We start from the raw sequence: 21,336 nt of genomic DNA, 5'->3' as shown, positions 1-21,336 counted from the left end.
ATTTTTTTTGAAATAATTTTAGACTCAAAATTTATCAAATTATCACAGAATTTCTTCATCTGGCTTTCACTTAATGACAGTACCTTATATAGGTATCTATATAATATTAACAAAACTAGGAATCTGATATTATCAAAATTAGAAAACTCATGGTATTATTTAAAACTACAGGCCTCCGTTATGGGCATTCACACATATTTAGGCAAATGAGTGTGAATGCTTGTGGGAGATTTCTGCCACATATCTGTGTAATCACCACCACCACCACAATCAGGGCACACAACTTTCCACTTGGATGAAGAAACTGATGTGTTATCACTGCTAATCCTAACTCTGGCAAGTGCACATTCACCATCAGCAGGTTCTGTCATTTCCAAACTTTAGTCCATTTGCTTTCAACTCTCTCGAAGTGTGGGACTTAAGCTGTAATGTCATGAAGGACACAATTTGACAGAACTGATGACAGCCAGTTGATGACAGTTGGCTGTTCTGAGAAGCATCTTTATGACTCAAAAAGGAACTATGCACCCTTCTGCCCTGGAAATGATGAAGCACAAAAATGGTTTCAAAATGCATGGCTACAAAGTATCTACACAAAGCAACTAACCTGTAAGCAAGAGGTAGAACAATGGTGGCACCATTTACAACTGGAAGGCATCAGCTCCCCAATGAGCACAAATAAAACACAGTGAGTCGGAAGGTTTGGTATACATGGTGGTTACAACTCAGGGATCATAATACATATTCAGGGGCAGAATCTACCTGAAAGAAGACAGTTTTGTTTCTACACATCTTTATTTCTACTTTAATGCCAAGAAAATAGTATTTAGTCACTCCTAGTTGGACGGATGGATTTCCTATACAGAGACTTGGTTTGAGCATTAAAGCTTGTAGCATTTAATTTTTACTACTGGAGTTCCTTTATGAGTGAAACTGAATGTTAGAAGGAAATGGTAAGAGTTACAGAAGAGTCTGACTTTAATAAAAAAGAAGAACTACTGCCTTGTTGGGAGTGAACCAGTCCTCTAAGGCACGGGCAGGCTAGAATTCCTACAGCAAAGCAGCTATTCATACTCAAGGCCTTTTCCAGACACATTAGCACATCTGCAGCCAGCAAGGAGCTCTCTGCTCAACAGTGAGAACTCCTTCACACCTTCAACTACTTAACCCTGGCTAGAGAACAAAAGGGAGCTGCTGCTAGGAGAATACCAATGCAAAGCTATATTTTAGTGAACCTGGGCATAGCCCTAGTCACCTGATGAGATAACAAAGCCCATGTTCTGTGCATTGACTGCCTCCCATCTACAGATAGAGTGGCTCTTCCAGCAGCAACAGGCTGCTCTGTACAAATGCGACTTCCTAATTTATCAGACCCTTGATTTAAAATTTGAAGCATATATTCCAAAATCTATGTGATCATCATTTACATACAAGAACTCAGAAATTTCAGATAAATCAAAGAACTGCATGCACAGCGGCAAGATAAACTAAGAAACATGCTCCACTCCAGTTACATCGCAGGCACGGGTCAGAACAGAGGGCTCTTAATCCTCATGTGCGTGGTGCTGTGGCAGTCTAGAGATAACGGGAAATTGTGATTTTGTTTCCTAGAGATGAACCATGAGTACCCAATGCTACTAGTTATGTTTGGCAGGAATAATTTTCAAAGAATCAGTGCACCAAGCGGGGCTTTTTTTCTGTCAAACTGCACCTTAGGAGCGCTGATAGCACCTCTCCAATCAGGAGCGTGCCCTGAGCTCCTTAGAACTAACTATGTGTATGACATGGAGCCAGGGCACACAGCTGCAACTGGAAAGCCCCCTGCAAAGGCTCAGCAGCCACCCTACACAACTGCCAGTGGCACTTCTCTGCGATGCAGGGTACTGCTGAGCTGTCTCAGATTGCCACTGTGAGGATTCTCTTTCCTCCTCATTCTTCCTACAGCTCTTGTAGAATAACAACTGCTTACAATGAACATCTGCTTGTCAAGCTATGTTCTACCTCAGTATTGTTAACACCATGACAAGGAAATAGTCTTTTAAAATATTCCATTCAGACTAAAGACATGACTCAGTGGTTAAGAGCACTGGTTGCTCTTCCAGAGGACTGGGTTCAATTTTCAGTACCCACATAGCAGCTCATAACCAGCTCTAACTTCAGTTTCAGGGGACCCAATTTCCTTTCCTGGCCTCTGTCAGCACTAGGCATGCATGTAGTGCACAGGCATACATGCAGACAAAACACTCATACACACAAAATAAGTAGACTTTTTTTTAAAATCTCATGCATTACTGATTAAGATAAAGTGATGGTCATGCTGGACAGTCCCATTTTGCCTCACTTGGGGCAGAAAGCTAAGCTAGTGTAATTTAGCAAAAGGAAAAGGTTGAACACTATCCATCTCTTAGTCACAGTATACGCCACCTACACCCAAAGCAAACCTTACCAGACACACTCCCAAGCAAAAGCGGTGAGAAACAAAACAAACTTCCTCAAAAAAACAAAGGATACACAATCTATCTACATACTAATTTTCTACTGAGTGGCTCAGAAGGTACAATACTGAAGACATAATTTGTGAAGCAGAAAATAACAAGTGAGAACCGCATCTCTCACTGCCCAGAAAGAGCCAGCTCGAACAGATCCTGTAGAGCCCTAATTCATCTGCCCCATCATGCCTTGAAAAGAAAGGCATGGAGAAAGAATGCACTCATTTTTTTGCATTTCATATTGGCTTCGTAGGGGAGGAGTTACTTTGTACCCCTAGAAGTGGTATTGTAGTGTAGTATGTCCTTTTCATTTATGCCTGCCACATTTTGAGAGGATGCAATAAAATAATCTAATCTCTGTATTTTCCATTGAAATACTTCATATTCTCAGCAAAAACTAATGGAAAATGGGGGGAGGGGTTTCATGTTGTATTATTCCATTCATTTAACATTTTAAAAAGAAACACCAGGGCCTGAACAAATTTATATTGCAGAGTAAATTCAGAGAGTTAATTATAGCTCTAATTTGTTTTGTAAGCCTGATTCTGAGTGGCTGCTGGGGTCATTCCCAATATTGCTATGGTGATGGCACAGGTACATTGCTAAGGCAATGCAAGTGTAAAAGATAGAAGCTCTTTCCTGATGTGAGGCACAGGAAGACATCATGGTATACATGGGACTTAATTATTTAGGAAATAAATCATTCCTTGTTTTTTTTTTTAAATTGGTATTTTTACCTGCATGTATGTATGAGGGTGTCAGCTGTTGTAGTTACAGACAGTTGTGAGCTGCCATGTGGTGCTGGAAATTGAACCCAGGTCCACTGGATGAGGAACCAGCGCTCTCAGCTGCTCAGCTATCTCTCTAGTCCCCAAGCCACTCCTAAAACTGTGTAAGAGAAAGAAAGCCTGGCTGTTTGAGTGTTCCTTACTCCCATCCTCTGTAGGCCTTCGATGACTTTCTGCTACATTTACACATTGAATAGTTTGATACTGTAGATTAAAAGATGCAGTCTTCCTACACTTGAAATTCAATGGTCTGGGTCCACAACTATCTTTGTCTATGACTGTATTACCAACATCTGGCTGAGAGCTTGGGCCACCTGTAACAGATGCTCAGTGTGCTACCCAAATTAAAACTATTTCATCGGAAATGCTGCAGTGGCCAGCAAGTTACACTCCTTAGGAACAAGCATAGGAGCCAGGGGATTGTTAGCTACCCATCTTTATGTAATTATATTTCTGGAATATAGCTGGCCTGCATTATGTAAAAACTAAATTCTGAATTAAAATGCCTCTGACAAATTTAAATACAACAGAGGAAGGAAAGGCCCCATTGGCTTAACTTCATTTAGGAGACGAGCTTCCTGCTCTTAAGTCCTGGCCACAGAATGACATAATCGGCATAAGCACACTCATCAGTGTGCAGTTTCTAGGCTTTGGAATTCCATCCAATTCAGCGAAAATTGAGGAGGCTGAATCTAACAACAGACATTTCTAATGTAAGGTCTTTAATGGAACAAAATTATATAGTTTTTGTTGGTTTTCAGTAAAAAGCAAGGCAATAAAGAAAGAGACATGCTTAGTCTCTGACAGTTCCTTCACCACGGCAGAATACAAAGCCACCTGGAGCTTAGCATCAGTTGGACTTGAAGCGTTATGTCAGAAACTAAGGATGTGAAGAGTCTTGGATCCGATTCATGGGCTATGCAAGGAGTTTGCCAACGCCCAGGAAGAAGCCCAGGTTTTATTTGGATTTGAACATCTTCTGGGAATGCATTACAAAATTTCAAGTGGTAATCCACAAACATCTTCCTGTTTTATGTTTGAGAACACGAAAGAACGAAGGCAATCCCAGCCATTGGTTTGTTAGTGACCACTGGGCTCCTTTCACAATTAACTTGAGGATCATTCCTGGTTGCAAAAAATATGAAGTCTGAAAAAATTATTAAAAGTAAAGAGTCAAGCTGAAAATTCACTAAAACAGAATGACTAAATCAAATTAAATTTGATTTTTTTTTCTGTTTGGGATATGATTCTAACTGGTCACTAATTTTAATGATAGTCTGTCAACAACAGACTTGAACTAAAAATCTTTTCAAAATTAGAAAATTTCACTATTGTGACCCGAAGGATAACTTCAAACAAGAAAAACTCAAGTTCCTCCCCCATTTAAATGAAAGCAACTAAGAATAAGATTTGGCAATTATGAATAAAATATCAGGAGAGATGGCATCAATTTTAAAAAAATAAAAGTTAGAGTCATATAAACTCTAGCAATTACATCACAGAGAAAAGATGAGCTGTGGGTAGTTAAGTATGAAGCAAACCTAGCTACACACAAGAAGATTGACAGCATGCTCTTGGGTTCATGTTTGGAGCTGGGGGATTTTTAACCCCATAAAGTGTTTCCACGGTAAGATTGCATGCAACAGATCTGCAGCTCTAGTTCGATATGAAGTTGGAACTGTGGCACAGAAAAATGATTCTGGGTAGGTTTCATATTTTTAATTATTAAAAAGAAGGTTACAAAAACTAGGTCGCCTTCATTAAAAAAAATTAACAAGACCTCATTGTGAGAGGATCAGTCTCTTGGGAATAGAAAGCTAGATCATGCCAAGAGATCTTATCTGATGGTGTCAGGGCAGTGAAGGCGAGGAAGAACCACAAGACAACTCTGTGCAGGCTGTGCAGAGCTGGGTGGACACAAAAAAAATCAGAAGAAAAGATTTTAAAACAAACACCAAACAAACAAAAACAAAAAGAAACCCCACCAAAACACTGTTAGGTAACCTTTACAAAATGGATCAGTGACCGTTCGGTAAAACTACTACATTGAGGCAAGCATGGATTCAAAGGGCGGTTTGGGGGCCAGGACCCAAGCAAGCCCCTCCCTCTTCTGGTCTGAGCTGGTCAGGAATCTGGCTCAGCTTCTTAGCTGCATGGGATTACTCAATACACAAACATGCCTATCTCAGAAGAGCTCACTGAGCAAAAGGAAAATTAACATTCCTCATGATTAGTGTCCAGTGACAGGTAGCATTTATTACAGGTAGTTTTGTTCATAAAGTTGTTTCTTTTTTTCATAGGAAATCCCAAAAAAGCTAGGATCCCAGAGTGGTGGCTGCAGTGTTATGACCCTGGTTCTTGAGAACTTATCAAGGCAGAGTAAACTCTGCAATAAAGAGCAAGAGAAGGAATAAAAAATTCTAACTTTCTTTGAACAAAGAACTAAGACAGCTCACGAAGTATTTTTTTCCTTAACAAATACCTTGAGTCTCCTGAAAAGAACTCATTACTGCACATAGGAAAGAGATTTGGCGTCTTAATTTTATAATCAGGGAGTTGTTCAAAATTGTTACCTAAGAGACTCCAAATGAACAGTGAACAAACCAAGCAACTCAAGTGTGTGCCAGGCAGACTTCAGTGTCACAGCCAGGTCTAGCCTAACAGCAACAGATTCACAGTTATATCGCACAAACAAACAGATCAAGCCTGTAATTAGACATAAACACAAGCAGGTGCAATAGTGCATGCTTGCATCCCTTGCTACTCAGGCGGCTGAGCAGGACTGTTTGTGCCAGGGAGCTTGAGGCACCTGTGAAGAAACTGTCTCCTAAATACGAAACAAAAGGAAACAACAAAATCCAAACAAAGAGACAGAGGAAGAGAAAAAAAAAAGAGCCCCCCATTGTTTATTTCTAATTTACTTTCTTATAGGACAGCTTTCAAAGGTGTTGATTGATTCTGACACAATTCTGAAAACATATTAAAAAATACTAGAAGGCTGACTCTTAGTCTATCTTACTGTGCGAAGACAGTGCCTAATTCAGCTAGCATATACCTGGTTAATGAGAATCTATTATGCTAAACTCTAATTCAGTATGTGTTTGATGGAGGGAGACTGGCACAAGGAAATGGTATGAAAATATGTTAAAATATATTTCTTTCCCTTAGGGATGTCAGACTATCTGGGAAGTAAAGATAGTACAGATGAATCAATTAAGAAACAATTAAGCACCAAACTGTAAGCTGCTAACTAAGAATGCAATAAGAAAGTTGGATGATTATGAACTACAGTCACTAGAGAATAATGTGGAAAAAAAAAGGTGGGGGAAGTTATAGGCAGAAAAGAAATAAGAGGGAAGAAATCAGAAATGGTACAGAATTTTCTTAGACTTTCAACTAGTACCTTTTAATCAAAGTCCACATGAAACTTGACAGTAACTTCAATAGTGGGAATGAATCAAATGGTGGAAGACCCAAATGCCCTCCTGAAGGAGGTGGGACTCTGGCAAGGAACACAGTTGTGTTGCAAATAAGCACTGATAATGGGGGAACATGGACCTATGAGAAGCTGCCCTGATCAGAGTTAGGAGTTATCTGTGAACAGAAGCTGAAGGAACAAAAGCCAACTATTTTCCCAACTCTCTAAAACATATTGTGGAGTTAAATCAGAACATCAGTCTTCAGCAGGATTCCATCCAAATGGTAGAAGCAGTATGCTAGCTGTCCATCAACATTCATTACCCTAAAGGAGGAATTTCAAACTACGTGGATGCCAGGCTTTGTGATCCATATGATCACTGTTTTAATGATCTGACTTTGCCACTGGGCACCAGAGATGCTACAGATATTCATATATGAATATGTGTACAGCTGAGCTCCGATCAAACTAAAAATGGAAAGTAGGTTGATTTTTCTGAAGTCTGCTCATCCCCATTGTAGCATCTTTCTGAGGGAGTCTGTGGAGGAGATGGTGAGGAGATGCAGCTATTTCAGCATCAGCTACAGTAAGAGCAGGTAGCTAATGTGCACAGTGCAACCGTTTCTACACCTTCTGTCCTTCAGGAGACCAATTTACCCATAAGGAGAAACAGAGTCTAGCTCTTTCGCTATTGCTCTCCCAAAGGCTAGAGACTGGCTAAGTATATCTGAGTTTTATTTCATCCCTATGAGCACCATGTGTTCTGAAAATGAAAAAGACTCTGGAAATCATCAGACAATACAGAGGGAGACAAATACACGATGTTCTATTTGTTGGTGTTACTTCTTTCACTTCTGGAAAAGGCAGAAAGATGTACAAGTAAGTACACAGATGCATTCATTCAAAGGCCAGAGCTAACCCGGTGCTGTGATGGTTTGGTCACCTTGACGCACAGTAAGATCACGTGGGAAGGGAGGCTGGACTTAAGAATCATCTGGATCAGGCTGGCCTGTGGGAACATTTGTGGAGCAGTCCTGACAGCCTTAACTGATGTGGGAAGACCCAGTGTGAGAGTGAGAGGTGCCATTCCCTGGGTCTGGACCTTGGGCTATACAGAAGTAGAGAAACTGGGCTCAGCAGCAGGCTCCTATTCCTCTGTTCACTCTCTGCTCTTACCTGTGGACATGACATGACCAGCAGCTTCAGTTCCTGCCACTGGGGCTCCCCTGCTAGGATAGAATATAACCTACAACTGCAAACCGAATCATTTCCACCCTTAGCAGCTCTTGGCTGGGATAATTTGTTGGGGATTGTGAACCCCCAGACCCTGAATTTCCTGTGACCCCCTGCCTGCTGGAGTAAACAACTTGTTTTCCTATGCTTGCAGCTGCTCTAAGCAAACAACTTGTTTTGCAGCTGCTCTGAGCATGAGACCCTCAGGAGTTTCTGATGGCAGGGGAGTAATTTCTGGTGTGCTTGCAGCTGAGAGTTAGGGTGTGGCCACTAGTCAAAGAGATCCTATATAAGCTGTCCTGGAACACAATAAAAGAAATATTCTTGGCGCTACCTGTCTTGTGTGTGTTTCAACTCCAGCCCCTTGCCTGACTCGCAAACCATCCTGTAGTGTGTAGCACATAGAGCAGAAGTTGTATTACAGTATTACCATAGCAGCAGAAGAAACTAAGATAGGCATGTTCACAAGATACCATCCACCTTGTTATTTTATTTTCAACTGACATTCTTACATTTTATTTACTTATCCATTCATTTATGCATTTGTGTGTTTGTGCACATGGAGTGCATGTGGAGATCAGAGGACAAAGTGAAGGATTCCGGTCTTGGTGCCAAGTACCTTTGTCAGTTGAGTCATCTCGTCAGCCCCATCTTCTTTAAAAAAAATGGCACAGGGTCTCTCCTTAGTCTGGAGCTCCTGATGAGGCTAGGCTAGCTAGTCAGTGAGTCGTAGAGAGCTACCTGTCTCCAGACAACCAGCACTGAGATTAGAAGGGTGACCAGCCATGCCCGGGTGCTTTTTGCATGGCTTATGGAGTTCAAATGCAGTTTGAACTTGTGATATAAGTACTTTACTGATTGAGCTACCTCCCAGGCCCTGTTATCATTACTCTCTAGAAAGGAACAATTCAAGATCAATGTTTCCTTCTGAACTAAGATTTCAGCTTTAAGAATTTAATTTGCTCTGGGAGCATGGGGACCATGCCAGAGGGTAGAAGAAGGGAAAGGAAGGAGGTGGCAGAGAAAAATACATAGCTCAATAAAAAATAAAAAAGAATCTAATTCATTCTTCCACAAACTTATCCATTGTCTACAGCTGCATCTGCACCTAGCAATGAGACAATGACCATACGTACGGTTCACAAAGCCTGAAACACATACACACGTGCACACACTCACATAAATCACACATGTTAATGTGAGGGTCCTAAATTTTGCTTGATTGCAAAGGCTAATTATTTCTCAATAAGGGCAGTCGAGTGTAATGGAATCCCAAAATACTCAAAAATCAGAAATTAATTTAAGCATTAAATTTCACCCACTACGCCTGGGGAGACTGAGGCCTTACTGCAAGTTCCAGAAGTGATGAGCAGTGGAGGGAACTGGACCTACAGCTGGATACTTGCCCACAAGTCTCACCATACCATGCTGTTTCTTTCCTTCAAGAAGGGGGGTCGTGTCAGGATGGCCAGAAGAGCCACACCCCACCCCCAGGAGTACAAGTATTCAAAATATTACTCAGTAATAATTTCTTAGAAGGGACCCTTACTCAAGAATTTGGCTCTAAGTCAGATGGATGGGATATCAACATAATAATAGATGGTATATCAATTCAGGGCCATAATCAAAGCAAATTCCAGTGCAGATTCGTACCAAAGGGCCAATTTCTTCATGCACTTACTGCTCTGGATTACATGGACTCTTTAAACGCTGTCTGACTCCACCCGCCCCCCGCGGGGGGGGGGGGGGGAACTCTAGTAAAGTAAGATTAAAGCAAACCCAGATACAGTAGTCTTTGGCCTAAGGTTGCAACATGGGGACTTTTTCACTATACTCAATGTGACTGAGACTTGTGTTCTGTGGCTAGTGTCAGGGAACTTCTGGTTCTGTAGGCAGTGAACTCATTTGACCTGATGTCTCAGTATATTAAAGCAGGTGGTGAACCCCAGAAAAAAAGAGAAGAAAACCTACAGCCATCTGTTTATTGTGTTCTTTTTCTAAAGATACTCAGAGCCTTCAGGCTTTTTATCAATAATGAAAAAGTTAGTAAAATAATTTTAAAAATTCTCCAAAATCTTAGAATGCTTTTAACGAGATCATTCTACAGAATTGGAGAATGCATCAAATCTGGACCATTTGTAAACCTATCCAAAGTGTTTATCCATTTCCTGAAATTTCTCATCTCTTCCTTTCTCCCACTATTTGTCCTTTGAGGCATAATTGTTTATTTGGATAACGAGTAGGTACAAATCAGATTTATAGTGTCCTTAGTCAGCTCCTGTAAAAAGTGATTGGACGGAATGGAAGATGAAGTATGGGGGCGGGGGGCTAATAGTGTAGTCTAAGCCAGGCATGGTGGTGTAGCCTTTTAATTCCAGCACTCAGGAAGCAGAGGTGGACAGATCTCTGAGCTTGAGGCCAGCCTGGTCTATAGAATGAGTTCCTGGCCAACAAAGGCTACACAGAGAAACCTTGTCTCAAAATGCAAAAAACAAATTAACAATAACAAACAAAACTGTAGACTAAAATTTATACAAATATTTATGAATTACCCAAGACTTAGATTTAGTCTGTGTTAGCATGAATAACAGATACTTAGTGAGACACGACTACATTTTAATGATAATGACCCAAACCCTCTGGATTTGTTTTCTAGTAAGCTCAGCCCATTTGTTCTCTCTTAACCTGATAGTGTGAAACGACTCGGACACATCACCAACAAACATCAATAATATGTATCACACCAAGTGGCTTATGAAACACGGCAGTCCCACTGCTCACTTTAACCTCTGTGCAGAATAAATCCTTGTGAGAAAGAAGCAAGTTAAATTGTACAAAGAAGCTGGGCAGCGGTGGCACACACCTTTAATACCAGCAGGGAGACTGAGTAGGCGGATCTCTGAGTTCAAGGCCAACCTTGTTTAGAAGAGCTAGTTCCAGGACAGGCTCCAAAGCTACAGACAAACTCTATCTTGAAAACAAAACAAAACAAAATGTACAAAGAAACAATCAGGAAATCCAGGACACTCTTGAGCATGCCAGTGAAATGTAAAACAGGTCTCTCTATGAGGGTAGAGATATAGCTACCATATGCAACGTGTATTCCTAAAATTAACCACATCTGAATGTCATTTTAGAAGAACCAGAAGAATCTGAACATGAACTTATTATTGGCTTTAGGTATAATGTATGGCCATTATTAACTATATAGGAAAATATCCATTTTTTCTTACAAAAATAAGCATAATAAAATGTCTAGTGGTATATAAGATGTTACAATTTCTGTATTATTTCAGAAAAAAATCATCTAAAATAGGTATATGCACTCATATAAATGCAATTTAGAAAATCAACTTATCCCTAAGAACAAATAAAGAAATATCAGTTAGGGAACTTAAGTCAGCTAGTGCCAAGGACCCCACATCCATATCAGCTCTGTACAACCAGCAGGTCAATTTCGATGCTGGACTCAGTTAATGCTGACACAATTTTATGGTGGTTGCTTTCTGAGGTGGAGAAACTGCCCAAGACAGCTCTCAGCCTACAACAAACATTACAGAAATATACAAATTCACCATTAAGTAATGGGTACACGCCTCAAAATTCACAAATATCACTGGGAAAATGTCATGAGAGATAACAGAGGCTGTCTCAAGCACATCCATGGAAGTCAACAGTTCCAAGCAAAAGGCAAATGCCAGTGGTCAGGGGGCAAACTAGGTTCTTTATGGACAGGCATGACACTAGCAGACACATAGTTATCAGATACTGGAGTTTTGACTCTCTGATAGCAAGGCCTCTCTCTAAGCAAAATCGTAATTATAGATGATGGGTAAAGAATGAAAGGGGCAGAAAGGGAAGCGGTAACATAAAATAAGCACGACAGAGGTTGGCTTGGGCTCAGTGGTAGAGTGCTTGTTGCACATGCAGAAGGTTCTAGGTTCAATCTCTAGTACTAGAAAAGGGAAGGAGAAGAGGGGGAGAGAGGGAGGATAGAGAGGAGGGAAGGGAGAAATCATAGAGCATTACTAAGAAACAGGATCTCGTTAGCAAATGAGGGGTAGAAGGGAGTGAAGGGAGAAGCGGAGAATCACAATGAGGGTGGAGGGGTAAACAACAGGAGGATGAGACATAATGAACAGAACAGGGGAGGGTGGATAAACACAGCAGCAACACAGGGAGACTGATGAAATTTGAAATGGCAAAGGAAACAGAAGGACAGAGGAGGCAGGAAGTAAAAGACAGACAGCTGGTCAAAGGTAGAGGAGGCAGAATTTTGGAATAGACAAGAGATGAATACAGGTTTTCTATTCATGTACTCAACTCACGGAAACTTACACAAAGGGAATGAAGAGGGAGGAAAAAAAGAGGGGAGTAGGGCAGGTGGAAAGGTCCAGAACCTGAATGGTGATGTGGACGAAGGGCTGGGAGGGAAGAACAGACAGTAACAGCACACGCCAGTTGACTGCACACACTGGAGTGCATGTTAAACAGGACAGATGGAATGCTGCTGTCAGTCGAGAATGACATGAGCCAAACTACCAGATAATGTGCAAGTACTTTATTCAGGCAACATTTCTATGGCTGATATGGACCATAATTTAGTCTTATGCAAATGCCTGGAAAGGCAGAAATGTAACTTCACTGTAAGAAGAACGCACAGCCCTGGGCCTCCCAAGCATGACTGAGGGGCACCATCAATCAGATACTAGGGCCTCTCATTTTGCTCTGAGCCACTGGGTCACTCTATAATAGGGGCTGGCTTAAGGCTGTGGAATATTTCCTACCCTTTCTTGTGTCTATCCAGACCAAAATGAGAGGGGAATGACAGATTTACATAATTAATGTAGACAGAAATTTGACTAGATAACTAAAAAATTCAAAAACAACAACCAACATTTTTCCAGACTGTAGTTATCTGGATCACTAGCTACAAAGGGTTTCTATTAACCCCGTGCTGAACTTCATTTCTGTTATGCGCATCTCAAGACAGAATTAACAGATCTCTCTTGGATGCAAATCTTTCCCAGGACACAAGATTGACTGGCAGCTCACACAATAATTTTGGAATGCATTCAAAATTAAAACTCATAGTTTTCCTGCAAAAGAAAACCCAACCATCAACAATGGTTCTTTGAAAGCAAATAAAGGTCTGAGAATTAGAAATTAGGGAGTCTTATGTTTTGGGAAGCCACGATCAAACACATTTTTATCTGTAATTTCTAATCTATGCATGTGTTCTGTCTCCCAAAGCTAAGATCAGAATTTTAATTTTTTTAAAAAAAAAACCTGCAAGATTTCAAGTTGTCTTCACTTGTTTGTTTGTTTTTCCTATTGCTGTGATAAAGACCATGACCAAATGTAACTTGGGAGTGAAAGTATTTATTTCATCTTATACATCCAGGTAACAGTCCCTCACTGAACCAGAAACTCGGGAGCAAGGCCATGAAGGAGCACTGTGTACTGGCTTGCTCTTCAAAGTTTGCTTACCCTGCTTTCTTATATCAAGCACCATGGCTACCATCCCAGGGGTGGCACTGCCTACAGTGGCCCAGGCTCTCCCACATCTGCCATTAAGAAAATGCCTCACAGGCGTGCTTACAGGTCAAACTGATGGAGGCATTTTCTAAGTTGAAGTTCCCAAGCTTGTGTCAAGTTGACCAAAAACAACCACCACCACCACCACCACCACCACCACCACCACCACCACCACCACCACCACCACCACCACCACCACCACCACCACCACCTAGGGTACATAGATTTGTGGATCACTCGGAGAAAACAGGGTGATAACATCAGATCACTAGGGTCTTCCTTTTGTTTTGTAAGTAAAACACAGTGAAAGAAATACTCTTAGAACTGGGGGTGTAGCTCAAATGGTAGAATACATTCTACCATGCATGAAGTCCTAGGATACATAACTGTCAGAGTGATACATACCTGTTATCACAGTACTCCAGAGTTGAAGGTAGTACTGGGAGTTCAAAGCTAACCTGGGCTATATGAGACTTGCCTTTACAAACTAGAAATATTCTCCACCATATGATCTTGGTACCTTATGACTAAACCTACACTGACAAGTTTGACACCTAAATATTAGTTTACTTTCTATACGCCTAGGTTTGATTACCATATGTGCAGCACAGACTACATTGTCACAGAGCACATTCCCATGTGAAGCAGCAGGCAGTTTTTCAGGGCCTGCAGTGCAGATACTCACTATTTAGTGGAGTCGGATAACTGATATTCTCGTCGTCTATCATAGCACTCCTGGATCCCAGGATCATTCCACAAGCTCTTTATTGCATCTACATATGGGTTCTCAAAAGCAGACACCTTCTCCACGTCAACCTCTCGGACTAATTGTGCATGAGCCTGTTTAAGAGAGGGAAAAGGCAACTGTTTGAATACTCTTCACATTGTATTACCAAGTCTTTGATTCACACTTCATATAGTGTACAATTCAAGCGATATCATCATAAACTGGTCTTCAGAGTGGTTTATAATGTGTCATTTTTGTTTGTTTTCTTAATGAGAACCCAACCCCAAACCATCCTTTCTAGAGGAAATATGAAGTTCAACCTAATTAGGAGTAACAGGTGCAAAGCTTTTTCAGCATGACAGCAGGGAGGTCCTGCTAAGAGGCCAGTATGTTAACTGATTATCATAATTCTCCAATTCATAGTTACTATCCCCTCTACTCTGACAACTTGTTCTAGTCATACACATGTTGTCCTCGGCCCTGAGGAGCTCTATCAATAGAAGCCGAGTCCTCCACTAAGAGTGGTCCCTGAAGTTCACTTTCAGATGGGCCATAACACTACCAAGAGAACAGTTTAATGGTTTAACTGCAGTAATTCTTCTTCCAGTCTGGCATACCCCATGTTACAGAATATTTGTATCTGCCATCTCTACAGTACCAAGTTTAGGAATCCATTCCATTTTTTAGCAATCAAGTAGAGTATTGCTATTTTCATTACAGTATACTTAGCAGGAAAAAGACAAAGATGTTTAAAATTTTCAATAATATTAAAATCACAATGTTTTATATTTTATTAATAAACTTTCATTTACCCTCAAAGTAGCCAGAAAACACGACTGCTTAATAACACTAATCAAATTAGGCTTGACCAAATGTGACATATATGCAAATTAAACATACATAACAAATATGCAAACACACACTAATATAGTAGTTAATTGGAAAATGGAGGCAGATGGTTGATAATTATTGAAACAATTCTGATTTTGTATAAAAATTCTAAACAAGATGGGTCAATGCTTCGTGACTATATCATGGCCAGTTATCCTTTCCATCTAGTATTAAGAATAAGCAATGTTTATATATGCAATCCATGTTGTGCCCGGTCTAGATCTCAGTCTTCAAGTAGGAAGGGCCTCTTTTCAATAATAATAACTAATTTTGACTTAAAGTTTTAGGAAGTTCAACAAACATGAGACTTAAATCCCCTTTGTTAATAGCTCTGCTCTGACAAAGACAACTGGATCTAGTCACTGAAAAGTGTTGCTCCAGTCTGTCTTTCAACCACGGAAACAGATCCCCAAGTTTCACTGTCTGTATCAGTCCCAGGTTGGGCAATCTGCCTTGTTAACCACCAGCACCCTTGGCAGTCTGGATTCCTGCGCCTGAATCCTATGCCAGGTGGAGGCTATCTCATTATGGTTCTTTCTGAGGGTCATCTTTCTATGTAGAAGGCCTTTCTTACTCATTTCTAAACCTTTTAAAAAGAAATTCTGCTCAGCGGCTGTTCCATATGTCATCACTTACAAATGACTATTATGATATGTCTCTCCAAAAAAATGTAATTTTTGTGTACTTTGAACCATGGACCCTCAACATTTTGTTCTATGCTGGTTATTATGCCTTAACTTATCTCATTTCTAGACTACAGTGATGGAGCTGTGATCATAAAGTTTTCATTTCTTTGGGGCTCAGCACAAAAGGAAAATACAATAAATATTTAATTGCATTTAAAAGTACATATAAATATAATGTGAGTGCCTACAAGCCATAATTTCAAGACTCTTCCATCCTTACCCATTTTCTCAGAATTATAGTGTAATAGTTAGCATAGGAGTCTTAATATCTTTTCCCTATAACATAAAAATTCAACGACAGGCTCAGCATTGTAGTATCACAGTTTACCAGGGTGCTGATAGAATAGAAGCTTGATAAACACTTGCCCACTAGATGAAAACAAGGATGAAAGAAGAGTGGAAATTAACAGTGCTACAAATCAAAAAAGCTAATTTCTGGTTCTGACTTTAGTCACACGACCACTTCTTACCTGCAGCAGAAACTACTTTTGCCTTTTTAAAACTAATTTTCTTTGTCCATAAGACAACTGGACCAAGTCAACAGAGATCTCCTCTATACGAGAACAGGATAATATACCATAATGCATAAAATTAAGGGATTATGATACCGTCCCTCACTTTAAAGAAAATGTTATGTTTATCTTATATTATGTATATAAGTGTTTTGACCGCATGTATGTCAGCTGTATCACATGCATGCCTGTTGCTCACAGAGGCTAGAAGAGGGTGATAATGCCCTGCACTGGAGTTACAGGCAGCTACGTGGGAGTCACTCCAGAGTCCTCTGTAAGAGCAGCAAGTGCTTTCAATTGCAGAGCAATCTCTCCAGTCTCAAGACTGTTCCTCTTTGGGCACAGCTTTCAGTAAAACAAGGATTTACTATTTTAACCAACAACCAAATGAAATCTGCACATGAACAAGGAAACGCAGTACGGACTGACTGGGAGTCCAAATGAAGTATGGAAGAGAAGAGAGGCTTCTGCCAGATTGAGAAGATGAGGCATGCAGTATCTGAGGAGGAATGTGAACAAAAGGTCAACAGATAAAAATATGTCTCCTTTCAACTGCAAAACCAGATTCATACAAACAAATCTCTATCTAGAAAGCCCTGAGATTTGTTAGTGTCGTAAATCCACAGCTAAGAAGCCATTCTGTAATATCTACAAAAGAGTATCACCTCCAAACACACACCAATCACCATGCTGCCTTTATGCCGAAGAGAATATCTAAGACACTTTTATTACCTCCCAAACTCAGAATTCTATCCTTGTTGCTTTGGACAATGATTCAAAAATAATCAAGTATAAATTCCACTTATGTAAGTTTGCAACTAAAGTTCTCTAAGTTATTTAAAAGTATGATGGCATTTTACAAAATATGCATAGAAATAAAAATTGTTAATATTAATGTTGCATTGTCAATTCAGTCTGTCCCACTATCAACTCAATTCTCATTATTTTTGTAAAAAATATTCTCTACATAGAAATAGTTTTAGTATTTTAGAGTAGAAAGATAAATTAGAACCATTATTATATTTGTCCAATGTCAAATGTGAAGTAGTAGTAAATAATTCTAAGTAATGATGCCAAATTAAACAATTATTAATTTTAAAAGGCTATTTCAACAAGGAAAGAGGTTGTCTCTAATAATATAGTAATGTTAAATTAGATTTGCCTTCTCTCTTTCGAACACAAAAACAAAATGAGAATGAGTGAGTTCATTATCATGTGAACAAAATGCAAAGTCCAATCTCCTTAAGTCAGAGTTGAGCACATTGAGTGGAAATGTTTAAGGATGGATGCTAGCTTTCAGTTCTCAGCAAGCTGGTGGCAAGTTTGAGAAGCACACTGGGAGAAGCAGTTAGACACTTTCAGTACCTCTGGCAGAATTCTAGAGAAGACCACAGGGAAACCACAAGATGCGCCAGTATAGTTCAGGTAAATCTTATGTGTTTACATTTCTCTGGTTGCATCTGCTGAGGGAAAGTGGAATTGAAGACCAACCACAGTAGGTTTCACTCTACCCACTGAAGGCAAGTGTTCAGATTAAATAAAAAGGTCTCATAGTCAATGCTGGAAGGATTTTCAAAAAGGCGCTAACCACTCAAGAGAGCGTAAGGCTATTCTAGTTCCTACACTCCAAAAGTAGAAAATCAAAAGGTAACTTCTGCATTTACCGAAGGTCTTTAGACACAAATATTGAGCTCTGTTTGAAGGGACACCCAAAACAAACGGGTACTGGAAATCAAAAATAGCAGGAACCTCAATTAGGCCAAATTCTCAATTCTCAACTGAGGCTCATACCATCCTTCATTTTGTCCCTTGTTGCTTATTTCCTGTGGCATTTGAGTCTTAAAAAACAAACAAACAAAAGCCACACACAGAGAAAACAAAAATGTGAACAAAAAATATCCTAGTGACTTCTTGGTTGGTTTGGTTTTTTTTCTTCTCAAAGGAAGCAGAGTAACATAACAACTTATGCTACAAACCCACCTCTACTTGTTGCCAGATGAGGATGACCTTGTTCAGGCTGCTAAACATCTTCTCAACCTGTTTCCAGATCTCTGAGGCTCCCACTACATCAGTCTGGAATATTGATGTCACCTGCTACTCTGAAGGTTAACTTACAGAATCCTTCAGGGCTGGGCAGTGGGTGTGAGGGGTGGTGGTGGTCAATACACCTAAAGCTACTAGTGAGTTCAAAGGCCAGCAGAAAGGAAATGCAAGACCAAAGCTATGGCTCATGGCCCATGCATGTATATGAGCTCCCGTGATGTCAGACAAGGCATTCAAATCTCATTTGACTAAAATGCAAACCATCTGCAAGTTCACTTATACAGAATCTTTGAAGTCTCAACATTTGCAAATACCCTGAAGAAAACATAACATAATTCATTATCAGTCTTTGCCTTCTGATTCCACAGCTGTATAGCTGACCCTATTGGGCATGCTGCATACACAATTGCCACGGCATCTTTCTATGAGTATTACTAGGCCACTGACAGAGAAGGCAAAGTCACATTGAGCTACTGCTGGCTAGGGTCATGCCATGAATGACTCATTCACATAGAAGAACCTCTCTTGCATCTGATTTCAACTATTGGCTCAGTTGAATACTACTGAAGTCCCCAGTGAAGATTATAGACTCCCTGTGTCAAATCCTTCTGCAGCAACTGTGTCCTTCTTAACCTTGGTATTAGGTGGAGACTCTGGAGTCTCTCTGAAAACAGTTCAGGGATCAATAGCAGAAAGAACACTAGTAACAACCTGAGATCAAACTGAGTTTTCATCATAACTCTTTCAAATACAGCCTTGTGTCCTGGGGTAGGTCACTCAACCTTCCTCAAGTCTAGTGTTGTCAGCTACAATGGAACAATTTGCTATTAGGCTATCAGAAAAAGGGGTGGTAGTAAAATGCCTGCTACAAGTATTCGAATATTGAGATCTAACGGGATTCAAAAACTATCATTAACAGTCACTTTTTTCAATAAATATTTGTCTCTCACATGTCAGTCAATGCACTAAGGACTGCTTGAGTGGAGGATTATGTTATATAAAATATTCTGACAAGAAAATATCAGATGAAGTTAATTAAAGTCACATACTACTCTACCTATATTAAGACTACCAATTAACACATTGACACATGGTGAAATTTCCTTCTCTAACATAGGATTTTCATTTTTTACATTCATTTTGGCACTTGCTGGAGCAATCAATGACTATCAGGCATGCTGCCTTTCAGGAACCTTCCTTTTGACTTTGCTGTTCTGTAGCCTGGACTTGTTTATCTAACATACAGTAGACTGCTTCTTAACTGGAAGAAAGACTCTACTTATACAACTTAAAATATTCATTTACTTTCCCTACCCTACCAGTATAATTTTCCATGTACTTCTGTTTAGTTCGTTGCTTATCCTTTGCCTGTTTTGTGTTTGGCTGTATCATTATCATATCAGTACTGAAGACACAGAAGGCCAGATGCTTGCTACAGCACTGAATAACCAACACACGGGCAGCTTCCAAGAGCATGCTCTCTGACGCAATTACAAGATTGCAGGAGAAAATGTAGATATCAGGCCTTAGGGTGGAAGCTGACGATCCTAAACCCTTATTACCTTTCTGGTCATGATGGAATGTCACATGCATCATGAACACTACATTCAAAGTTTATACAAAGCCACAGCAATAAAGAAAACAGAAAGAGAAACTCTTAAAGATATGTGCATTCACTAAGGCTTAAAATAATTAGGCTATGGTTATTTAGTTGCTTTCAAAGAATATTTGTGGAACACCAATTACTTGAATCTTAACAACTATCTGACAAATATGTTCTGAAACGAAGACAGTGCTATTTACGGTCATGAGAAACTGAGCACAGATATCTGTGATACGAAACTTCAAAACTCCACTGAAGCCAAGCTTTTGCAAGCTCGGGGCTCAAGACTTGGAGATACTGCAGGCTTCCCAACTTTGTTTGACCACAGAAATTTTTTTCTCTTCAGTTTGTTGATAGAACCGGGGCACTAGTTAGTGGATCACACTTGGAAAACAAACAGGGACTAGTGAGAAACCCCCAACGACAAAGTGGGAACACTTTACACAAATGAACAACTCTCTGCTTTGGCACAGAGGTCAATGCCGCTCCAGGAGCAACGCCTTTGTCATTTCCAATATCATATATGATGTGGTTATTTCCTGATATTAGGTTTGGGGGGGCAGGGGAGGACAAGAAAACAAAATCACTTTATCCATTGTAATAGCCGTGCTCCTAAAATCTTATTAGCCAGCCAAGTTCATTGTTATTGCCTTGAAATATTATTTTGCTTGACAACAGAAAGAAAAAAAAAAGATAAAGAATATTCCCTTTGTTTAAAGCCTCTCCCCATTAAAAAAAAAAAACACAACAAAAACAGTAAAACCCTATTGAACTACCACCTCACTCCCAGCATCTCAGGGTCCTGTAGAGGGGCTAGAATATTTCTACAATGTTCTATGTGAAATACAGCCACTGCAGTTTCAGTTAAGAAACTGGGAGAATTGAAAGTGAAAGGCTTACTCCCTCAGAACTGGGCAAAGAAAGAGTCATTTTAGAACATACTGCTCCTAGGACTCACTGGCTGGAAGAACAAGAAACTGTTTCATTAGTAAACACATGAAGAGAAACAAAGAGAGGTCACATTCCTGCCCTACACAGAAGAGCAATGCATCTGAGCAGCAAGAAGAAAAAAAGGAAAAAAGAAAGAAAAGAAGAAAATTCCCATTTTACCTGAGTATTTTTTTGAAAAGTGAATGAGTTATATAACATGTCACTCTAAGAATCCAAATTCCAAAAGGATTAGTTAAGAGTCAACTATTGAAAGTTACTATGCACTTCTACAGAAAATATGATGGTATTTTATACTGTGGGACTTGAGTGGTATACTATCTGAAGAATTTATTTATTGATGGATCAGAAAATAAGTTTTTTTACACTGGTATGATTTTAAAAATGTATACTTGAAATATTTCAAAAGACATTTCTTAAGAACTACAAGTTTTTAATAAATCTGTAATAGTTAATCTTC

General features: G+C 39.8%; 1 protein-coding gene across 1 annotated transcript in view; it reads right to left on the bottom strand.

Annotated features, from left to right (window-relative positions):
- Positions 1-21,336, bottom strand: part of LOC142850286 (guanine nucleotide-binding protein G(q) subunit alpha) — a 235,972-nt gene that overhangs the window by 41,977 nt on the left and 172,659 nt on the right. Inside the window, exon 3 of the mRNA XM_075973634.1 lies at positions 14,152-14,306. Coding sequence (XP_075829749.1) covers positions 14,152-14,306 — 155 coding nt within the window. The remainder of the gene's footprint in view (positions 1-14,151; positions 14,307-21,336) is intronic.

Source organism: Microtus pennsylvanicus, chromosome 5 (assembly GCF_037038515.1).
Source record: "Microtus pennsylvanicus isolate mMicPen1 chromosome 5, mMicPen1.hap1, whole genome shotgun sequence".
Taxonomy (NCBI): Eukaryota; Metazoa; Chordata; class Mammalia; order Rodentia; family Cricetidae; genus Microtus; species Microtus pennsylvanicus.
The sequence above is the reverse complement of the archived record's forward strand: the minus strand, read 5'-3'. Positions and strand labels throughout refer to the sequence as shown.